Below are 22,636 nucleotides of genomic sequence, written 5' to 3'. Positions count from 1 at the left end.
TTATCTCACAGGAAGCACCACAGGCCAGAAATGCATGTACTACTTGATGGATCGCAGTAATGAGTTACGCGTCACATTTGTTTTGGTTATCGTAAGGTAAACATGGAAGGGGACTTAGAAAATGAAGGGTCAATCTTCTGTCTTCTCTGTCCTGTATCTCCCTTATTTTAGATTTGCGCACCTTTTTCCATAGATGAAAAGTGTCTTAGTTTTTGTCAAGGTATCCACTCCACACACTTATTTTACTGTACTCTTGGTTGACATGCGCAGAAAGTTTACCAAATCATGTTGTGGTGCAAGACCAATGAATTGACTATTTTGTGTTACCAACAATAAGTATGGCAGGCATTTACACACACACTTGCTGACCAGCTACTATCTGTTGTTAAGGACTTATGGATTGTATACTGTCCTGGCTGCCATCTGGGACTATGTTACTGTACTTGTGGGGTTTTGTCATAATCTCTGGAAAAGGATAAGGGACTACTGGGATAGCAGCAGTTATCAAGGCATTACTAAGATAAATTTCATAGATTTCTTCAATCTGTCAATCCATATATTGCTTGCCTTGTAAGTGGTAGCTGGTTAAAACTTTACCTACACCCCAGAAGCTGCCTACCAAGAGGCCTTCTAGATGTGTTGAATCTTACCTTAGCCTACACTGAACAGGAGTATTTTCTGCCGAGTTCTAGAGATGAAAAATTAGACATTCCAATACTAAACATACACTCCCTTGAGCTGTTAACAGCCATTCACCCTGCGATTCTGATGTCAGTGATATCTATTCTAGTCATCAAAGTTGAAAATGAATAGGTGAACGAATCCTTCTTTATACCCTCAAAACTATCCATACAACAAACATTCACATCGATGACATGTCACTAGGACTTAGAAATACCCGAAATTCTATTGATTTAGCACACTTCCACTTCAGGTTATCGAAAGAATAGTCTCGGAATATAACACGACCACAACAGTATGGTTTCATCATCTTTGATTTTAAAGATTGTTCTCCCAGGTACTACAAAGACACACCAGCCTACAGCACCCAGCATAAAGTTCATTATCACAACCCTATTAATAACCTGATGCATATATATATTGTATACATGAAAATAATCCGTACCAGAAGCTTTACTGCACTAGCCCTGCCTTTAAACGTGTTCCGATTGTTTACATCTTGGAATCTACTGTATTCTAGCTTGGACGTTTAATGACCGATTTTGTTTAAATAATTATTATCGAGAAAAAACGCAATAGTAACAATGCTACTATAACAGAGGATTTTCTTCTGTGCATTTATATAAGGTACCATATTATACTAATTGGAGTTAACATGCCATTACTCAATGCTTAATAGCATATAAGGTTTGAATAATTTTATACCAATGCTAAATATCGACAACCAATAAAACAAAGAAAACTAACTCCTTTAAAACATCCAAATGATATAAAACCAAGTAAATTGTACACCTCCCCAAAACCTGAGATATAAGTACTATCAAATATGATATCGGCAAAAGTCGTCGTCCGCGCAGCCCGGCCCCCGCGGCTCACTTGTCTCGCGCCCAGTGCATTGTGGGCCACCGCCGCTGCTCCGTCTGCCGAGTCCACCAAGATGTTCAGCCGGGCGACTCTTCTCGTGCCTCAACAGTAAGTTAATTCGCTCTTTCGGAGGGATCCTTGCTCTTGCGATGACGGTCGCAACTAGGGGATTGCTTTCCAGAAGGCGTTGCATCACTTGGCAAGGAGGAAAGGGGCGAAATGAGAGAGCCGGGAGAGGTTGTAAAAGATGGCTGCGACGGCCGGCTCTGCATCAGCTGATCCGCCTATAAATACAAATACGCTCTTCATTACGCCTAAGTGGCGACACCTCCTCTTTAATGACAAATGGAAGTATTACCCATGCGAAGAGGAGATTTAGATCTTATATACACTTTCGTAGTATGGTTGTTGCTTATGTAAAGAACCGGTAATGAAAATACTTCATCTCTTACTATCGATGTATTACTATGTGCTTTTCTATAGAATTGAATGTTTTAGTAAAGCTTAAAACGAGAATCGTGCGAAGACATATTATCAAAAAATTTCTTATCTTAAACGTTCATTGTAGCACTAGAGGTCAATTACAATCCATTTACATTCCTGTAGTTGTTAGAGCTATTATGCCCTGTATGGGTTTGGCAACTCGGCGAAAGGAGTGAACTTTATTTTTCCTTGCCCACAAAGTAAGGAAAAAGATTGCAGAGATTTCCACCCACAGCCTAAGTTCACTCAGTGCTTCCCTGTTTCAGCTCTATCTTGCTGTTTATTCCAAGGGGTTTTGTGGGGCAGAGTCCCCTATTAACCCTCCCCTTGGGTAGTGCCCAAGGGGAATGGCCAGTTATGGCAACTTAGATTGTTGAATAAATGGTATTTATTATTGAGCGACACACCCTCCAGAGACAAAGTCCCAAAACTAGGGTATCATGTGAATCCAAAATCCAGACCTAAACTTTCCTGCCTTCTATTTATTCCGTAGACAGGTGCCAACTTACAGAAAACCTTGCATAGAGATGGCAGTGCCCATATCCCTCTATCTCTATATGCTTCGCTCTCAGTAACATTAACCAAATAGCTTTTGGAGTATGTTTGGATTTGACCTCTAACCCCTATTTCTGAGTGTAAAGTGTTTTTCTGAAAGCTCTCACGTTTCAAACAAATATAGTACGGAATTCCTTTGCAAAGTAAGTACAGCTTTGATATGGACCCCAATACCTGGGAGGGCATAAGTATCAGGAATTCTGGGGTAAAAGCAAATAATAAAAAAAACTTTCATTAATTTAGTTATTGTAAAGTACTTTTAGTAAATAGGAGGGCTTAGCCCCCTAACTCCCTTTTCAAGGGGGCTGCTGCCGCCCCCCTCCCTCCCTCCCTACCTCTCACCTGGTCTGCAAAATCTTTTTGCATGTTACAGCAGGGGGTAAATGTTTATAAAAGGACCGCACCCATCAGAGACAAAGTCCCGAACTCCAGCCAACAATCTTGGGGGATCCCGGACCGGACCTAATCTAACCTAACCTAACCCCGGACCTCCACCCGATTGCCGTATTTCCCTACTGGGGGCTCCGCCCCAGGACCCCACCTGATCACGATTTGTCGTGACATAGGTGCGCAGTGGCCGAGCAGTTGGTGTGAACAATGTGTGAGAACTTAGTAAACATTTGGTCACGTATGGACTTACCTGAGTCAAAGCCGAGTGGACTTAGCCGCAGCGCAGCATTCACCGCGATACATTTTCGTCGTTTAACTGGAATCCGTGGGCTTCTGCAAATTAATTTTGATATCAGTCAATGTAGTTTTTCATGGCTACAACGCTATGATCTTAAATTTTCTCCTAGTCGGTGCGGTCCTTTTGTATACTTTAACCCAGCAGGGTAGAGTCTGGACAACTATTTGGATCTTGCCTTAATAATTTCTTGGCCAATTAATCCATAATGGCCAGCCTGTTAGCCATCAAAATCATTGTTGCTATTGATGGGAATTGCAACCACTGTCCGCTGCACTTTTTCACTATTGCCATGGTATGATGTTAAAGTTAAAGCAGCACCTTGGCCATGACAAATAATAATACGACGGAAGTCTCTTTGAAAGTTCTTTTGGATGAAAAGATCAGATTCTCAATTTTTTGTTAGACATTTTGAATGATACCCAATTTTGTGACTTGGAATGTGTCCCTACTGTAAAGAATTACCATTGATTTAATGTGATAAATGCTTGTTGACCAATACAGAGGTCACCACACTTGGTAATATGTACATGATGGCTACTCTAAGACTGAGAAAAAGTCCATGTGAAAACTAAGCCTAACCTTCTTGCCATGCACCAAACAACTTGCCTGCACAGTAAAGAAAAAAAATATCTTTGTGCATGTTGTAATCATAACCAATCTTGGTAATTCTTTACAGTGTGGATGTACTCGCTACATCACAAAATTTATTTGGCAGTCTTAAGTTGCTGGAACTGGGGGAGTCCTTCAGGCACTGCTTGAGGGGAAGGTTGATGACCACCTCTGGCAAATATTGTATTCACTTTGGTATGCATGGCAATATAGTTGAAACTCAGGAGGGGAAGCCAGAAATCTCTCAGCGTCACTGACTCTGGTGACTTCTGCAACCATCCTGCCGTTTGGCCTGGGAGTCTGCTACATGTAGTGGAAATTCCTGCTCAACTGGCTCTAGCACGTCAAGTGTCAACACCTATAACCGTACTTGTCGTGATGAGTTGGTTTGTTATAAAGGCTCTAGTATTGGCCCCGCATTAAGAGGTAAATCTCGTTTCGTAAACATTACCAAAATTTTCATTTATATCATTTGCAATTGAAAATAGTAAGATTCTCACACACATTGATACTTGAAAGGAGGACTAATAATTGCAAGATGGGATGGCTGTGTGAAACTAAAAAAATGGCTCCTATTCTTGATTTATGGTGTTGCTGTTCATGTCTGCAGATTATTTCTTGTACTGATTACTTCAACTTTGTCCTCTACAAAAATATCTACAATTTGCCCAAGCTTACTCTAAAGATTAACCCCAATCTTTGTCACTGGTACTCGCATTTCAAACTTGCTCAGACTGAATATTTGCCAGGCTTACCCTACAATTTCCCCAATATGCCACTTGTTCTCCCAGCATGAATTTTAAGATGTGGAATTATTCCTGAAAATTATCCAGAAGGTAATTTTTTTAGCTTCAATCAGCCATCCAATCTTGTAATTATTATTCCTTGTTTGTTATTCACACTGTAACATAGGGGATTCTTATGTTTTCCATCGCAAATTACTTAAATAAAAACTTTTCCTTGATTTACGAAAATATTTTACATCTTACTTTGCTGTTACCAGTGTTTATAACATTAGTAGTTATAAGGTTTGTAATAAAAGTAACACCATTGATATTCATAGCATTATTAAAAAAAAAAAAAATCTTGCCAATTCAAGGAAAGGTGAAATCGGCTAAGGTCACAAGGTCTACTAATTGACTCTTTTGTGGCTAAGCACCAGCAAAGCCATCTATTTGTGCAGACACATTTCACAAAAATAAAAAAAATGAGAACAGCATTTTCCCAGTGGCATTGGGTTAATAGTGCAGTTTTCATTAAATGATGAACTAAACTGTTTTCCAAAATTTGTTAGCATTTACTGTAGTGCTAAAGTTGTGTTGGCCAGGGTGAGAAATTTGTAGCCCATATTAATACTCATTAATTTCTGATATTATTCTTTGCATGTGTATATTTCAAATATCAGTAAGAATAGATTTTGTTTTTCATCATGATAGGGTTATTACATGTGAATGTTTAAAGTATTACAAGTTACACAACTTTCTTAAGATCAACTTGCAAATGAAATCCCATAAATTAAGTGTCTTATTTTATAGTCCTTCAATCCATTGCAGGCAAAGTTTACCTTATGCCATATGGCTGTTAAACTATGCTATGCAGAGTTCTAAAATTATGACCATTTCATTTGTGGTGGTGGAGGAGAATAGGGCCACACAAAGATTAAGGGGAAGCTATAGTAGTTGCTTAACCCGATCCTGATGGGTCGCATATACAGGCATCATAACCTCCTGCTTGGTCGATGTGGTACGGCTGTATGTGTGGCGATGCGCCAGAGTGCGTGGAATGGGAAGTTCCACTAAATGTAGCGGACTCCCGCACCCAATGTCTGGACATTGCCAGAATTCATGACACACATTTCTAATACCTGTTCACGTTGGATTGGGGAGGGGGCGATTGCCTTGTGGTTAACCATTGTCATTATTTTTTGCACTTGACATTTAGATGGTAACTGACATGGTTTCAGAAGAATTGAAACCTATATCAAATATTTGCCTGAAAGAGGCATCGCCAAAATTTGGTTCATTGTAAGCTAAAACATATGGTGAATTAAAATCATTTGTACTTTTCATGTAGTTTGGTCTCAGTTACAGGCATTTCACTGCCAAACTGTTGAACTTGATGAAAATTAGGATTTGCAAATCTTAGTGGTCTGAATGTTCCTTCCACTGGGATAACAAGCTTGGAATTTTTATGGCTGCTTGTCATACATTTTGATACAAGCCAAGATTGCTGTGTGTGTATTTTTGTGGATATTCTACAATTATATATTTTTGCATATTTCAGTTTAGTACATTGTGTGGTTAACTGATACATGGTATTGTTCTGAAATTTTCATTGTATATTTCATTTTCCAGTGGGCAGCAGCAGGTACGAGGGATGGCCACCCTCAAGGCCATTGCAATGCGTCTCAAGTCTGTCAAGAACATCCAGAAAATCACACAGTCCATGAAGATGGTGTCAGCGGCCAAGTACGCCCGAGCTGAGAGAGAACTGAAGCCTGCCCGCCCCTATGGTGCAGGAGCTGCTTCCTTCTATGACAAGGTATGTTGTGTAGCTGTAGGTGAAGTAATGCATTTAATTGGCAATGGTAATTGAGTTAGCCATAATGTGATGTACACCTGATTTGTTCGTTTCTGAAGATAGTTGAAAATTATATTGAACTATAAGTTTAGGGTTTAGAACTCAGTGTTAGTAATCTTGCTGAAACTCTCCATGAACGAGATTCTCTGTGTATTGCACTTTTTCTATTTAACCCCTTGGTGACGGGTGAAGAAAACTAAAATAAACTCCACGCTTTGGCGATCAATGGCAACGCGCTGACTTTGAGCGCGGGAGTTCGGTACATCAAGCCGAATCACCGCATTGTAGCGCTTTGGCGCGCCACTGCACCATACAGCCACACGCCACATTTCAAGCGGTTTGTTTTCACGTCTATAGATGTGACCCGTCATTAAGGGGTTAATAGATAAATTGTCAAGTTGTGATTGGATTTTAAATTTAAAGATTTATGGTTACAAAAGGAGTGCTTTACATTTCATATTATATTTTCTTTTTATTCATGCATTCATGTATTCTTTATTCCCAAAGGCTGAGGTCAAGCCCTTGGAAGACAAGCCACAGCAGGTGATTGTGGCCTGCAGCAGCGACAGAGGCCTGTGCGGTGCCATCCACTCCAGTATCTGTAAGCACATCAAGGCAGAATTGGCAGGTGATGCATCCAAGGCAGCCATCATCTGCGTGGGAGACAAGTCACGAGCCCAGCTTCAGAGGTGCGTTTGCATGTGTCTGTAAGAGCCTTCAAGTATATTGGAGAATGGGACTTAATGTTACCAAAATTTGTATAACTTAAAAAAAAAAAAATATTTATGAAATCAATGGTATTCACTTTGGACATTTTGTTTCACTATTCTGCATATATCACATATACCTTACTATTGCTGTTTTATTTTAAGTTTTTATTCTTCAGTTTTATCAGTTGTGCAATACTATAACTTTTTTCCCCAGCAGTTTTGTAAGTTTTCTTATCATTTACATACTGCTATCCACATTTTGTAAGTAATGATTGTGTATTGATCTAAATCTCAAAATCCAAAAGACAGCTGTAGTACTTCAAGATTTATTTTGACAAAATTGATCAGTTTGATTTATTTTCCGCTGCATTGTCACCACCAAAGGGCCCAAACCAAGGATGGAAGGTTAAAAAGTTCAATCTTGTTTGTTGAGCATAATTCCTGTGTAGAAATAATGTTGTGGTTTCCACAAAGGGCGTATTTCCTGGATACATGCTTGATTAGCTTTAAAGCTCCAAATGTTTTTGCTTTTGAGTATGAGAATTTGAAGCCTAGCCATTAGCCATGCTAGTTTTTATTTTATATATATATATATATATTTTTTTTTTTTTTTTTTTTTTTCTATATTTATTTGTGGTTCTCCACTGTTCAGTTGACAGTGAAAGGCCTCTGGATTACAATATAGTGATTAAATTCACACCTGCCTTAAACTATGAAAGTAGTGCTTTATGCTTTGATTCATTTGTGCCAGGTTTTCCTAATTTCTGATCATTTAAGATATGGAGTATTGCATTCATTTCTATTATTATTATTATTATTATTATTATTATTATTATTATTATATATGTATATGTATCACACACACACACACACACACACACACACACACACACACACACACACACACACACACACACACACACACACACACACACACACACCATCGTTCCTTTCCTCGCTTTCTCGTTTATTTAGGTTTCTTGTCTTTAATATGTCAATTGTGTTTCCTGCAGGACACTTGCTAGCAGCATTATTGCACAAGTTGGAGAGGTCGGCCGTAAACCAGCAACCTTTGAAGATGCTGGTAGAATCATGACCTATATCCTGAATTCTGGCTATGAGTTCGGCTCTGGCAAGATCGTGTACAACAAGTTCAAGTATGTGGTCTTTTTTCACCCTCATGTATGCCTGGTAATCTCAATGAAAGTAGTTTGGACAAATTATCCCATGTCATTCTTTGCAGAGACCTTAATTTCTTTCGCTCTGCAGGACTGTTGTCTCCTACGACACCCTAGAGATGCCATTTTACCCTTCGGATGCCATCCACGCTGGTGAGAAGATCGCTCTCTATGACTCCGTGGATGCTGATGTAGTCCAGTCTTACATGGAGTACTCTCTGGCCTCCCTCATGTTCTATACACTCAAGGAAGGAGCATGCTCTGAGCAGTCCTCCAGAATGACTGCCATGGATGCCGCTAGCAAGAATGCTGGTCAGTACCTGTTTGTCTTGCTTTAGCACTTGTACACAAAAGTAGAAATTCTGTATTTCATTTGGTTTTCGAGAGGTTTATCTTTGCAAAAAGATGAATTTTAATGATCATGGGACTGGTAGGAACAATCCAAGTCACATTCCAGACAGTTTATTAGTTTGTGTATTTCTTGAAATAGTAATAATAATAAATACATATTGATGATAATGCTTCTGTAATGTGAATTAGCAAGCTCATGATATTATTATATATAGGTTACAGAACATATATACATTAGTAGCTTAAATCGAAAAATATTTTTTTAAAATAATAATAATAATTACTATTATTAATAATTATTTTCTGTACTCTTCACTTCCAGGTGAGATGATTGACAAGCTGACTCTGACCTACAACCGCACCCGACAGGCTGTGATTACTGGAGAGCTGATTGAGATCATCTCTGGTGCTGCTGCCGTCTAAATTTACTATTTTTATGAAGATCAATAACGAAATAAAAGACATGATTACTATTGTCTGGATCAGGGGATGTAGTGGTCTTAATAATTGGCAGTCGGTATACTTTTGCACTGAATTCTGGAATATTAAACCTTGGAATCTTGTCTGTGAGAATATCCCTAACACCTATCAATGACAAAACTCATACTGCCATTTGTAGTAATGTGTATATAGCCCAGTGTTTTACTTTTATTTTTTAGTCATTGAAATAAAAAATTTAACATGTGTGCCAGCAAGACAGGTGGTGGTGTTGGCATTGTATAGCACTGGAGCCTAAACGTCTCAGCCCAAATATAGTGTGTGATTTGAGAGTAATTTACTCTTTGATATACACAGACTTTGGTGATATATAATTCTGACAGCCACAAACTGGATTGTAGAGGATGAAGAGGAATGTGTATCATCAGATACCATGTCAGTTTTGGATAAATAAAGATTTATTCAAGTAATTATTTTTTATATCCTCCTCCTGTTATTAAATGTTAATGCTCAATAATACCTGTAAAACTTGTTACTAATATAATACTTCCATAGAACATGAGTAGAAATGTGACTGAAACAATTTGTACGAATATTCAACTTTTTTCATACAAAGTCCAATCTACTAGTACCTAAACTGAAAGTGATGTTGAAAAACAACTGACAGCTGATTTGTCCTGCAAGGTATTGATATTCAATGTCATTTTTGTTTCGAATATTTGTATGTAATATTTAAAAGGCCGTCTTAGCCTTAAAACACGCATATTCTCCCCTTTCCTCCTTTAACGTGTTTTACTGACTCCCGTAACTCGCTCATACAGTCTATGCACTCGAGCAACCCCCTATTCTGTAGGGCCCCATCCAGAAACGGGCAGTGCCCGTCGGGCAAACACTAACCAAATGTTCCAAACCAGCGTTTAGAGGACGTTGGCGGGCACAAGCGTAGGCCTCTGCCCGACGTTTAATGGACAACCACTACGGTAACTACCGCACCTAAGCTCTTTCTGCCATGCGCCCGTCAGCCGTGTGGACGACAACCATAGGTCTGCCCGGTGGTGGCTGTGGTCGCTGGGGGCTGCTCGATCTAGTAACACTGCTAAATAAGCGTGAAATATCCACTCACCGGCCATTTCCCGTCCATCTGGATGGGGTCTAAGATTAAGCTTATATAAAGACCGGTTCTACCTGTCTATGCGCCCCAAACCTCAGGTCTTACTGGTTGTCCACCCATATCGGAATTCCAAGCAATGAATAAGCAGATACTCTAGCACGTTCTTGCCGCTATACTCGCATCACGCCAACCCCGTCTCAAGTATTCCAGCCATGGATTATTACCCCCACTTTAAGACCTTCCTCTATGGCCGCTGGCAGTCTATCTGGTCTTCCCTTTAATAGTCGCTGTCCACAGCCCGATGCGATTTGCCCAACCTGGTCTTTATCGATCAAACTGTTCTGCACAGTTACACACGTATGCATTCATGGCTGCTCCCATAATATTTATTATATGGCTGCCCTACGATTATGAGTCTTAAGTGGCAATTCTCATATTCAAAATTGGCCTCACTTTACGCGAGGCCCCACCCCCCCAATCCTTTGCCCGTTGTTGTCGTGGGGGGGGCTTAGGAGACGAAGACGGAGACCCAATGATGGGGAACTCCTCAACCTTGGGACTCAGCCATCGATTCAACTAATTTTGCATAGTCTTTTTTTCCCACTCATACTTTTCGTTTCAGTTTCTTCATCAATCCCTTCTTATATCCACCTCCTAAGGTGTGAGAGCCGTGCTGAAAGGATGAAAGGCTGACTTTGTCAGTCCTAAACGGCCTGAGGGAACCATGGGCACGGTATTCCCCTGCCATACCTGGCCCTTACCCCTCAAGGGGACCCTGAGGGGTGGACTGTTTTTTTTTTCCCAACCACCCCATCTCCCCTTATTACTACCTTACAACCTTATTGCCCACTTCCCCATAACACTACCCCCCTCAACACTAATCCCTCCTCCACACGTCCCCGCACTTCTACTACTTCCACCTCTACAAGAATCCTAAATACTCTATTTAGCCCAGCCAAATGGGACCGATTTTTCGTGATCCCTCCCACAGCTCCCTACTCTAAATGTTTACATAGGTGGGGAATCCCTACCTGTCCGACCATATCAACCTCCTCGTCAGTGCCAAAATTGTTGGCGTTTAGGACACCCAGCCAAACACAGTCATTCCACAGCCAAATGGCCGCTATGTGCCCTACCTGGCCATACTCGATTAAACTGCTCTACACAATCACGCACATGTGCAAACTGTGGCGGCCCCCATAATGTATTTTATAGAGGCTGCCTCACCTACACATTTGAGTCTGAGGTAGCAACTCTCAGATTCAGACTTGGACTCACTCTACGTGAAGCCAGACAGGAGGCTCGTCGACGGGTTTTTCTCTTACCCCCTACTCCAGTAATGTCGTTCACTCTGCCACTCCCCCTACCCCCCTAGCTCCTACACCCTCTCCTAAACCTAACCCCCCCTCCATCTAACTTCCCCTCTTCTACCTCCTACCTTCCCCAGTCAAATTATTTTGCCATCCTAAATCCAGACATCCCAATCTCTACCCAGTCAAATTCTTTTGCCATCCTAAATCCAGACACTCCAATCTCTACTACAGCCCTAACACCTTCCCCTCTCCCTCCCCGCACTACCCGCAGCAGACAGAATAAACGTTCCACCCCCTCTTCCCCTACCCCACAATCACCTCCACCTTCCTTTGCCCCTATTTTTCAGACACCAGACTTCTCCCCCCCCCCCCCCCTCACAAGAAAACCTTTATCTCACAAAACTCCCCAACCAACTCCACTACAGAAACTCTTGAAGATATCCAGAAATACATAATCGAGTCCCAAACTAATACTCATCCACCTTCAAATTCTACAACTCTCGCTCCCTCCACACTCAAAGCGGCTGCCGATATCCATCCTCCTCCTACTCATATTCTCCCTACACCCAATCCTCCTACCCCATCCCAACAAAACCCATCCCCCCCGACTCCACCCCCACCTATATTAACCCACCCATCATCCCTTCTATCCCTTCCACTCCCTCCTGGATCCATCCCTATGTCCCTTATGTAATGTTCCTCTTTTAGTCCCACATATTCTATTGTCATGCCCACGTTTTGAAGCAGCCCGTACCTCTACTTTCCCCCACCTATCCTCCCTACATAGACATCCCAACTTATCAGACATCCTTACAGAATCTCACACTTTCTGCTTTGACAACCTGTTTTCCTTCCTCAAACGCATATGTATCCTTCACTTGATCTAATCCTTTACATTACCTCATCCGACCCTAACCCATTCACTCACCAATCCCTTAACCCAGCTTTAACAACTAATCACTAACCCAAACACCCTTCACTAACATTAACGATAGTGCTACATGACCTTAGATGTCTTGCACATTTATTTTGCCTTTACGCGAGGCCTGATAGGAAACACTCCACGACTTTTTTTTTTCTCACTCCCTACTCCAAAGTCCTTCGCTCTGCCCCTCCACTTTCCTCACAAGAGGTTTTTACATCTCCCCCAGTATCTCTTACTCATCCCATTTGTCATAAATATGGTTCTTATAAAGATGGTAACAAATAAAATGTTTTGTTCGTGCTTTCTAACCTTTTCACTAGCCAGATCAATATTAGCATTAAGTTTTTCCTAAGCAGCGTTACAGGTGATTGATATCAGTCTATGTCAGAACCCCAAGTTGGGAGACCACTGGTCAGTGTGATTACTAGGGAGTACAGCTCTGTATCTACCGGAAAATTGAAGACCGAAAGGGGCAATGCATATTTTTATATCTGTAAGTACTGGTTTTATACATTTACTTTATTTGGATTTTTTCTTGGGATTTTGAACTTATCAATTCAGATCAAACGTTAGAGATCATCTGATCCTTGAAGACTTGTGTAGACAGACACAAGAAATTGCTTTATTACTAGAGCTTAGGACACTGAGCAAGGATAAATGAAAAACATTTTTTTTTTTTCTTGAAGGCAAGATGAGGTTGTGACAAACTGAAAGGAACCCGCCTGCTAGACTCACAGAAAGAACGAAAACTACTGTTATCGTAGATGTAGTGATCTTGAGGCAAATATTGACAGTATATCGGATATAAAATGGAAACTTCAATTCATAGAGAAATGACTAAAGACCAAGAAACACAAGTTAAAAGCTAGATACACCAGTGAATACTAAGAAGGCGCTTGTGTCCAGCTGAGACCACTTTTTAACATTACGTTACCCTTTTGACAATGCATGTAATCGCCTCTGTCATTTTGCCGTAGCAGTCTGAAATTCAGTATAAAAAGGGAATGCTGTTTAATACTCTAAATAACATGATCAATTCGATTTCTGGAAACCATTGCGAATTGTTAGAACGACTGTTATTCTATAGCAAGAAAAACACACACATGAACACACACACACACACACACACACACACACACACACACACACACACACACACACACACACACACACACACACACACACACACACACACACACACAAAAAAAAAAAAAAAAAAAAGTTCCTTACATAATCGATGCTGACATTTTGGAGAAAACAAAAACTATACAACAAATCAAAAACTGTATATTCTAGAAAACTATTTTCATGCTATTAAAGAAGAACAAATAATTAAAACCTAAATATAAATTACAAAGACCTCTTGTGTAATCAATGTCGACCTTTTGGGTTTGTTTACACCGCGATCAGCTGTTGTGATGAAGCTGAAGGAACCTCGTCGTGTTGAGATCATCTTATTCTGACCTCTTTTTGGACGCTTTTCGCAAAAGATATGAGTGCTCAGCTGGGAACCGTGGTTATTGGTATGCTTTAGGAGATTTGCATGGAGTTAAATCTGGTTATTTGTTCGTTTTATTGGTGTTAAAGTGGCCTTAGATAGAGAGAACTTTATGACATGTAAGTTGCCAAGTTGATTTTAAGGATTGACTTGCCGGTATCTGGTCTGCTTTTTTAAGTGGATGTGTGATTGGCTTCTACGAGTTACTTTTAAGGAGGAGAGTAAGCGTATATCTTTATAGTAAGGAGGAAAATGAATTTAAGATCATGGAAAAAAGTTAGTATAGGGTACCATACATATATTTTTTTTTCCTAATTGTATCCTATTTTTATGTGGCAAGTAGGGCTGGCTTAGGGAATGTTTTGCCAGTACTTTTGATTCTTGTGATTTATTCTGAATTATTTTTAGTAGATCTAAAGTCCTATTTCTTACTCTTGTTCAAATCATTCCCATGTTTACTTAGAAAAGGATTTTGAATGCCTGTACAAAGGGATTTTCTTTTTTTTATTGATTAATGATGGGCAGCTAAGATGCAGCTATTATCTTATTTTAAGCTTACTTATGAAAATCATGGATAACAAAGCACATATACCTAAGGCAAATTTCAATCATCAACTATTCTTTCTGAAAAGAAATATTTTTTCTATCTTATAGTTGTGGGTACCACAATTTCAGTGGAAAGAATACTGTCCACTTGTCTCAAATAGACAATGAAACCCAGACCATTTATAACTGCTACTTTCTTTAAGGTCTATTTCAGCAGAAGTATTAGTAGGTGTGTCTGCTTGAAAGGACATCGTGATTGCTGATGCCACGTGCTTTTGGCAATCTATTTCAAGGCCAACAAACCTCCACCTATTATATTTGCTATATATTTATGAAAACTGATTCCTTATTTCTCATATGACAGTGCATCAGCAGGGTGGCTAATAAGCTTTACCTTGCCTGAATATACATGGTGGAGATTTTTGCCCTAATTATCTTAATGTCAAAGTACAGAGGCTTTAGTGAACACTGGAGTCATTGTGGGGGGGTATATTTATCTTCACTTTCTGCAGATGTTTTCTATTGCTTTTAGTGTTATCATCAGTATATCTGCAAGATCTATTTTTGTACAAGATTTACATCTATTAGGTTCATATTAATAATAACCCAGAGTATGTGGTGAACCAGTAATCTGCAGTTATCTCAAAAACATATGCTTCAGGTGTCTATTGTTATCCATAATAATCATGATAGTAATAATCATAATGATAATAGTAACGACAATAGTAGTGATAATAATTGTTTTTAATTATTATTCATTTCTATTATTATTATTATTATTGAGTATCATTATAATCTTAGAGATAAACATTCTTTTGTTGTCACAGCCTGGACTAGTTTTTACTTGAGCTGTAGCTTGGACTTCATAACATATAACCTTTTATTTTTACTGACTACTCCTGTTTCAGGGGGAGGCTCAGGGTTCATAGGGACAGCCCTCGCAAATAGTCTGAAAAGAAAGGGGTATGACGTTCGCGTTATTTCACGAAAGCCAGGACCTTGGAGAACTACATGGGTAGGTGATGCTGGTGTTATTATTTTTATACATTGGTCAAGATTTCATTATTTACTGTAATTCAGCATATGTTGTAAATTCAGAGAACGGATACTTCACTATATTTATGTGTTCTTTATATTATTATTAATGGTATTGCAGTTATTAATGTTATTATTATTAATCTTTTGTATTAGTAAATACTGCAAACTATTTTCAATTATTGCTAGCTACGGCTTACTACCAAGTTACTATGTATTATTGCTTACTTACTTACTTAGGTTAATTAATACTGCTTACTTACCACTGCTCATTTACTTCTTAATTAAAAATATTTACTTTCTACCACTTTCTAACTACATCTGATACTTCTACTACTACTATTGTTAATAAAAATTTTTGTTTTTCAGCAAAGTGAACACCTATATATCTTTCTTGCACATCAGTTTTATGTTTTCATACCATTGTTATTTATTTGTTGTCTTTGGTCAAATAGTTTTTCATTGGAGCTACTTAAATTGGCCCATTCTTATATGACTGTTAATGTTAATAAATAAACATCACTTCTCTTGTTGTACTCACTTCATCTGCTTTCTGAAAACCACTCTTAAATCTTCCCAGAGCGACTTGAACAAAGTTGGATTACCGGAAAATACGACAGCAGTAGTTAGCCTGGCCGGGCAGAACATTTTAGATCCTTTGCGACGCTGGACGGAAGGTTTCAAGCAGAATGTTTGGGCATCACGTGTTAATACTACACGGTGGGATTTTATTATCATCATTTTTGTTTGTTCTTTTTATTGCCAAATCTTGATATGTAGATATTCCCTGTAAGGTAGTACTTTGCATTTTCTTAATTGCCTTTTGATGATTTACAAAGTTGTGGTAGTGTTCATTATTTTATTTGTATTGGCAGGTACCTAGCACAAGCAATCATGGAAGCCAAGGAGAAGCCAAAAGTATTTGTATCGTCATCAGGCGTCAGTGAGTATATTTGGTGATGAATGTTGCAATTTTTTTTCTTATTTTTTTTTCTTTTAATACATTATCATTTACTTTCCTTGTTATTATATATTTTCTCCAGTGGCTCAGCTTCCTCCATGTCTCATTCATCATCGACCTGTTGATTGTTTGTTAATATTGGTCTTCTATATTAGCATCACATATCACACTCTCCTAAATTAACCAAGATGATAAAAGATTCCCCACCATCCTCAGGCTATTATACACCTTCTCAAGATGTAGTATACACAGAAGAAAGTCCTGGTGGAGACTACGACTTCCTCTCCAGGTTGTGTGTGGATTGGGAGGCTGCCTCAGATCTGCCCCCAGAAGCCAATGTCAGGACAGCAAAAATAAGGACAGGTAAAATAAACACTTGGTTGCAATGCCCTGGAAGGTCATACGCTTTGAGACGGTGAAGTCAGGTTGGTTGGTGCAAATTAAGACGGGGTGTGGTGTGTCATTATTCCTCATGTATTGGTTAAGTTTAAGTACTGATAAAATATTGGTTCTTTTGTGGGCGTGTGATAATTTTGTTTACCTTCACATACTGCGCAGTAATCTTTAAGTAAAGGGTAAAAGTCAAACATTGCTTTTTTTTTTGTATGTATAATTCATGATTGATGTCTTGCTTTAGAATTGTAGAGGTATATTTTGTGTGCAAGACAAATAGCAAAAGTACTTCCTTTTGTATTGATACCCAACAACAAAGATAGGTCCTTGCTTTATAACTAAAATGTGATGTAGATGTGATGCTAAGATGCATTGTATAACCTGTAACTCCTCTTCACAGGTGTTGTCCTAGGGCGGCAAGGAGGCATGATCCAGCAGTTGATTTTGCCATTCTTTCTGGGATTGGGGGGACCCATTTCTGATGGCTTGCAGCCTATGCCATGGATCCACATAGACGACATTGTGGGCCTCTACATCCATGCCATTGAATCAGAAAATGTGGAGGGGCCAGTGAATGGTGTTGCACCACAAATCATCAGCAACAAGGAGTTTGCACAAGCTTTTGGCAAAGCTCTGTGGAGGCCTGCCCTGATTCCTCTGCCGAAGATTGCCGTCAACCTCATGTTCAGTCAGGACCGAGCCAAGATAATGACGGAGGGACAGAAGGTGGTGCCAAAGAAAGCACTGGATACAGGATATGTATTTAAGTACCCTGATATTGCATCAGCTGCAAAACAATTCTCGAAGTTGATTTATGCTGATGAAATAATATGATCTTTCCTACATAAGATAATATCAAGAGGATTGGCCTAGGTCTTTAGTATTTAATCAATCTATTTTGTTTCCATTGCAAATATTCAGCAGTGTTTTAAATGTATGAATTTATATGCATAAGTGTAAATAATAAACCATTGTTTTATATGTGGTTTAAGTTACCATTTTGGAAAGTTGTAATTTTCCTTTTAAGATGTTTGCATGTAATCTTATAAAAGGAAATATTACCAACATGCAAATCAAACTACTTACAATTTACAAAGCAGAATTTATGGTTTATCAGGAAAATCTTGAGTAAAAACAGTGCTGAAATATTATGTGAAAGGATAAGAGTATCTTATAAACCAACAGGTATTTGCATTTTTATTTTTATTTCATGATAACAATTTTCTTTCATATGAACAAAATACGCCAAAATTTATTGCTAAAATGCTTGTATGAGTTCTTATTATCTAAAACTGTACAGAGCTTAATTCGTACTGTTAACAGACAAGCCAAAGGTAAAACTAACAATGAAACAAGTTTATGAATGTATTCCATATATATGTACCCTGTATAGACAAAGAACCATACAACTGCATAAAATGAATGACACTATACACACATCACATATTATTTATATTGTATTATGTGAGTAAGCCTGAAAATGTTTGCTAATGCAAAAATCAGAATAACTGTAATATTATGGAAGTCGACCTCAGAATTTTAGTGAAAATACAAATAAAGTCAAATAAAGTGCTTTTACAATATGTATTACTATCATTCAGTAAAATATAATTAAGAAAAATAATGATAGGTCATATTTTTCTGTTTAAGTTATTTAAAACACCTTTATATTACTATTTAAACAAATTTGGAATTTACACATTTAAAATTACATCTTATCTATTCTGTCTAAGGCACTGAAGAAATACCAATATCCTTCTGCTCCGATTTTACTTAGTTTATGTCAGATTGTGTGTAGATCATATGTTATGACTTTAGTCCAAGAGAATGTTGCTCTTTTTCAGTCAGACACTAACACTGTAAAACTAACATGAATTGAAAAGACTAAGGACATGTACACCATATTTCACTACCTCCGCACCATGTCTGTCTTTGATAGAGGTTCCAGCCTCCCAGACGTCTCGGAGAGGGATCACTTTTGGCCGCAGGTGTCATTAGAATAAATCACACTCGTTTTGTCCTTTAAAACCCAGGCTTCAACCTCAACCAACTGTACAGAAGCGTAGATTTGACTTTCATTCATAACAGTTCAGGGTTTCGACTTTCATTCACACTCTTCCTCGTCAATAGGACTCCCCTCCTCGTACATGGGATTAGTCACTCCCGAAGGGGCGTCTCCTCCCGTCGCGTGCTCAGGGCCGTTGGCGACGTTGTCCGCAGACGCCTTGCAGACGCTGAGGAAAATGGGCGTGTCCCGCTTGTAGTGGCGCATCATGAGGCCTCGCCGGCGGTAAAGGAGGACGCCGGCGACGAGGAGGAGGAGGAGGAGGACGGCCAAGACTGCCAGGGTCCAGAGGGCGGCGCTGGAGCTCTTCGACTCCAGGGCCGAGGGACCGCTGATCACCGTGAATATCTGGAGGGGGGGGGGGGGGGGGGTTAATGGAGTCTGCCGGGTATCTCTGTTCGTATACATATATATGTATACGCATACACACACACACACACACACACACACACACACACACACACACACACACACACACACACACACACACACACACACACACACACACACACACACATATATTTTATATATATATATATGTATATATATGTATATATATAATATATATATATATATATATATATATAAATATATATAAATATATGGGCTTGGAGGTCACTTGGCCGGGAAGGGGTAAGTGCCTGCAAATAGCCTCCCCACTGAAATGCTTCCAAGAAAACTGCAAAAATTAGAACAAGAAACTCCCTCATTTGTGGCAGAAAGAGGCTTCCGCTTTGTCTGAATTATTAGCGACAATATCACCGTTTCTTTTCTTTTCTCGACTGAGTTCTGTGGACTCCCCCAGAAACCTACTCTGATAGTGCATGTATGTGTATTAATAAACTAGTGCTATTTTGACTCGATGTATGCGTGTGCATCATACTGACGATAAAGGTGTGCCATGTATAAAACTAACGAAAGAAGGAATAGAATAAACTGCAGCTGGAAAACAAAATAGATAAAGATAAAGAAGTGAAAACAGAGAAGGAATTATAATAAGAAAAGAGATAGAACAAGCTAAGAAAAAACAACAACAATAATAAAACACTAAAACAAAACAACATAGAACAAACATAAAAACAACAACAAATCGAACAGACTCCTGACCCTCTCCTGACCTGGGGATTCCCGCAGGAACTATGGAAGGGCGTGATGTTCCGAGCGACCTCCTGCGCCGCCACCACCCGCACGGTGTTCTTCTGGAGGGACGCGCGACTCAGGCACCGCAGGGCACTTAGGGCGTCGCTCTCCCACGTGTCTATCAGGTTCCCGTCGAACTTGACCTCGCCGAGCACGCTGACCTGGAGTGGGGGGCGAGGGAGAGTGGTGAGGATGGACGAAAGTTTGTCTTCATATGACAATAAGCAAGCGAGCGCACGCATATACATGTATTATCCATCCATGCGAGAATTCTTGCATACCTCCATCTACATAAAAGAAAAGAAAAAAAGAAGAAGAAAATGCATCTGCAACTTACCATCAGCGCCTCCTTCTGCAGGTGTCCGAAGGTGTTTTCCGAGAAGGAGACATTGAGGTTCCCAGTGATCGAGAAGGCGCCGGTGCTCACCTCTTGGAAGCGACACTCGCTCACCTCCACCGACTCCACCTCCGACTGCGGGGGGGAGGGGGGGGGGGTTAAAGCTGTCTACTCTTTTTTCTTGTTCATTTTTTTTGTCATGTTTAGTGTATTGGTTTTATTTAGTTGTTTTTCTCATTTGTTTTGGTTGGACAAATCGTGTATTGTTCCCAATGGTTTGTTTCGTTTTCTTGTGGGTGATATGGTTGTTAGTAAGACTATTATTGTTACTGTTACTGTTATTATTCTTGTTATTATTATTATTATTATAATTATCGTTATCATTATCATCATTATTATCATCAATACTATCATCATTTCCATTGTACTATTATTATTGTCATTATTACTATTGTTTTTATAATTATCATCATTATCATTATTATTGTTATCATCATTATCATCATTATCATCATCATCATTATCATCATTATCATTATCTTTATCATTATTCCTGTAACCATTTTGTTTAAGTATTTATTTTCTTATTCATATACGTATTTGATAGTTATCTGATTTATATATGATGTATTCATATAATGTATTATAGGGTGTTATTTCAATTCTGCTGTCAAAATTCTATTAATTATTAGTCCCTCTCTCTGTCTGTCTGTCTGTCTCTCTCTCTCTCTCTCTCTCTCTCTCTCTCTCTCTCTCTCTCTCTCTCTCTCTCTCTCTCTCTCTCTCTCTCTCTCTCTCTCTCTCTCTCTCTCTCTTTCTCTCTCTCTCTCTCTCTCTCTCTCTCTCTCTCTCTCTCTCTCTCTCTCTCTCTCTCTCTCTCTCTCTCTCTCTCTCTCTCTCTCTCTCTCTCTCTCTCTCTCTCTCTCTCTCTCTCTCTCTCTCTCTCTCTCTCTCTCTCTCTCTCTCTCTCTCTCTCTCTCTCTCTCTCTCTCTCTCTCTCTCTCTCTCTCTCTCTCTCTCTCTCTCTCTCTCTCTCTCTCTTTTCCCTCTCTCTCTCTCTCTCTCTCTCTCTCTCTCTCTCTCTCTCTCTCTCTCTCTCTCTCTCTCTCTCTCTCTCTCTCTCTCTCTCTCTCTCTCTCCCTCCCTCCCTCCCTCCCTCCCTCCCTCCCTCCCTCCCTCCCTCCTTTGCAAAAGCAACTTGGATAATGGAGGAGCAAAGGAGCGCAATATCATTTATCCTTATCACTATTATTATAACAATAATAAATCACTTTACACTTATTAGCACTGTAATTATCATAAAAAAACAGCACCCTCAGGCCCTTACACTATGCGTGATGTTGAAGGCCCCGGCGCCCAGGGAATTGACGAGGACCTTGTGCATGCGGAAGCCGACCCAGTTGTGGAGGGACCGCTGGCTCAGAGTGACCACCCCGCTGGCAGAGACCGGCCCTTCCACCGCGCCCACCGCCGAGTCCTCGATCACTAAGTAACGCATCTGTTGGGAGAGCGAGAGGGGGATGGGGGGGAAGGGGAGGGAGGGGGTGGAAGGGGGTGGAAGGAGGTGGGGGAGGGGGGTGGGAAGAGGTGGGGGAAGAGGGTGGAAGGGGGAGGGGAGGGGGGAAGGGGTTAGTGGGATTTGTTGTGATTGTATTATTATTATTATTATTTTTGTTATTTTCGGTGCTTTGCTGGGACTTGAACAAAAAATTTTACTGTATTTTTTATACTTTATCAGTGTGTGGATTATTGGTTTCCTGTGTTAATAATGATAATGGTTGTAATCATTCCCGTTATTATTAATATCATTACCATTATTATCATTACCAACATTATCATTATTATATAATCCATTAAAGTATTACCACCATTAATCAACAATACAACCACCCATCACCACGAACTCAAAAACTAACAAAAAAACAAAACAAAAACACAAGACGCACTAGACACAAAAAGAACACACGCACATAGAAAAAAAAAAAACACGCACACAGAAGAAAAACACGCACACAGAAGAAAAACACGCACATAGAAGGGGAAAAACACGTACATAGAAGGAAAAAGAAAACACGAAAGAAGAAGGAAGAGAAACAAGAAGAAGAAAGAGAAATAAGAAGAAAAAGAAACAAGAAGAAAAAGAAACAAGAAGAAGCAAAAGAAACAACAAAAAAC

The 22,636-nt window shown here is 39.6% G+C and overlaps 3 protein-coding genes across 3 annotated transcripts in view; 2 read left to right on the top strand and 1 right to left on the bottom strand.

Annotated features, from left to right (window-relative positions):
- Positions 1-1,525: 1,525 nt before the first annotated feature.
- On the top strand, positions 1,526-9,607 carry LOC125042653 (ATP synthase subunit gamma, mitochondrial-like). The gene is made up of 6 exons (XM_047638434.1): positions 1,526-1,653; positions 6,235-6,421; positions 6,968-7,149; positions 8,184-8,327; positions 8,440-8,660; positions 9,022-9,607. The coding sequence occupies exons 1-6, from the start codon at positions 1,619-1,621 to the stop codon at positions 9,120-9,122; spliced, it is 870 nt and encodes a 289-aa protein (XP_047494390.1). The 5' UTR covers positions 1,526-1,618; the 3' UTR covers positions 9,123-9,607.
- A 4,279-nt stretch (positions 9,608-13,886) lies between these two features.
- LOC125042663 (epimerase family protein SDR39U1-like) lies at positions 13,887-17,898 on the top strand. Its single transcript, XM_047638458.1, has 6 exons — positions 13,887-14,009; positions 15,439-15,545; positions 16,146-16,285; positions 16,441-16,508; positions 16,743-16,889; positions 17,320-17,898. The coding sequence occupies exons 1-6, from the start codon at positions 13,979-13,981 to the stop codon at positions 17,751-17,753; spliced, it is 927 nt and encodes a 308-aa protein (XP_047494414.1). The 5' UTR covers positions 13,887-13,978; the 3' UTR covers positions 17,754-17,898.
- A 205-nt stretch (positions 17,899-18,103) lies between these two features.
- LOC125042662 overlaps positions 18,104-22,636 on the bottom strand; it is a 9,644-nt gene continuing 5,111 nt past the window's right edge. The window contains exons 4-7 of the mRNA XM_047638456.1: positions 21,789-21,959; positions 20,462-20,596; positions 20,103-20,285; positions 18,104-19,332 (exon numbers count right to left, since the gene is read on the bottom strand). Of these exons, the coding sequence (XP_047494412.1) occupies positions 19,024-19,332; positions 20,103-20,285; positions 20,462-20,596; positions 21,789-21,959 (798 nt within the window). The 3' untranslated portion in view covers positions 18,104-19,023. The remainder of the gene's footprint in view (positions 19,333-20,102; positions 20,286-20,461; positions 20,597-21,788; positions 21,960-22,636) is intronic.

Source organism: Penaeus chinensis, chromosome 32 (genome assembly GCF_019202785.1).
Source record: "Penaeus chinensis breed Huanghai No. 1 chromosome 32, ASM1920278v2, whole genome shotgun sequence".
Lineage (NCBI taxonomy): Eukaryota > Metazoa > Arthropoda > Malacostraca > Decapoda > Penaeidae > Penaeus > Penaeus chinensis.
This window is presented reverse-complemented; position numbering and strand designations above follow the sequence as displayed.

Coding starts and splice junctions, on each gene's coding strand:
- LOC125042653 (XM_047638434.1), top strand. CDS start 1,619: ATGTTCAGCCGGGCGACTCTTCTCGTGCCTCAACA. Junction 7,150..8,183: donor TCACGAGCCCAGCTTCAGAG/GTGCGTTTGCAT, acceptor TGTTTCCTGCAG/GACACTTGCTAGCAGCATTA. Junction 8,328..8,439: donor ATCGTGTACAACAAGTTCAA/GTATGTGGTCTT, acceptor TTCGCTCTGCAG/GACTGTTGTCTCCTACGACA.
- LOC125042663 (XM_047638458.1), top strand. CDS start 13,979: ATGAGTGCTCAGCTGGGAACCGTGGTTATTG. Junction 16,286..16,440: donor TCACGTGTTAATACTACACG/GTGGGATTTTAT, acceptor TTGTATTGGCAG/GTACCTAGCACAAGCAATCA. Junction 16,509..16,742: donor TGTATCGTCATCAGGCGTCA/GTGAGTATATTT, acceptor CACCATCCTCAG/GCTATTATACACCTTCTCAA.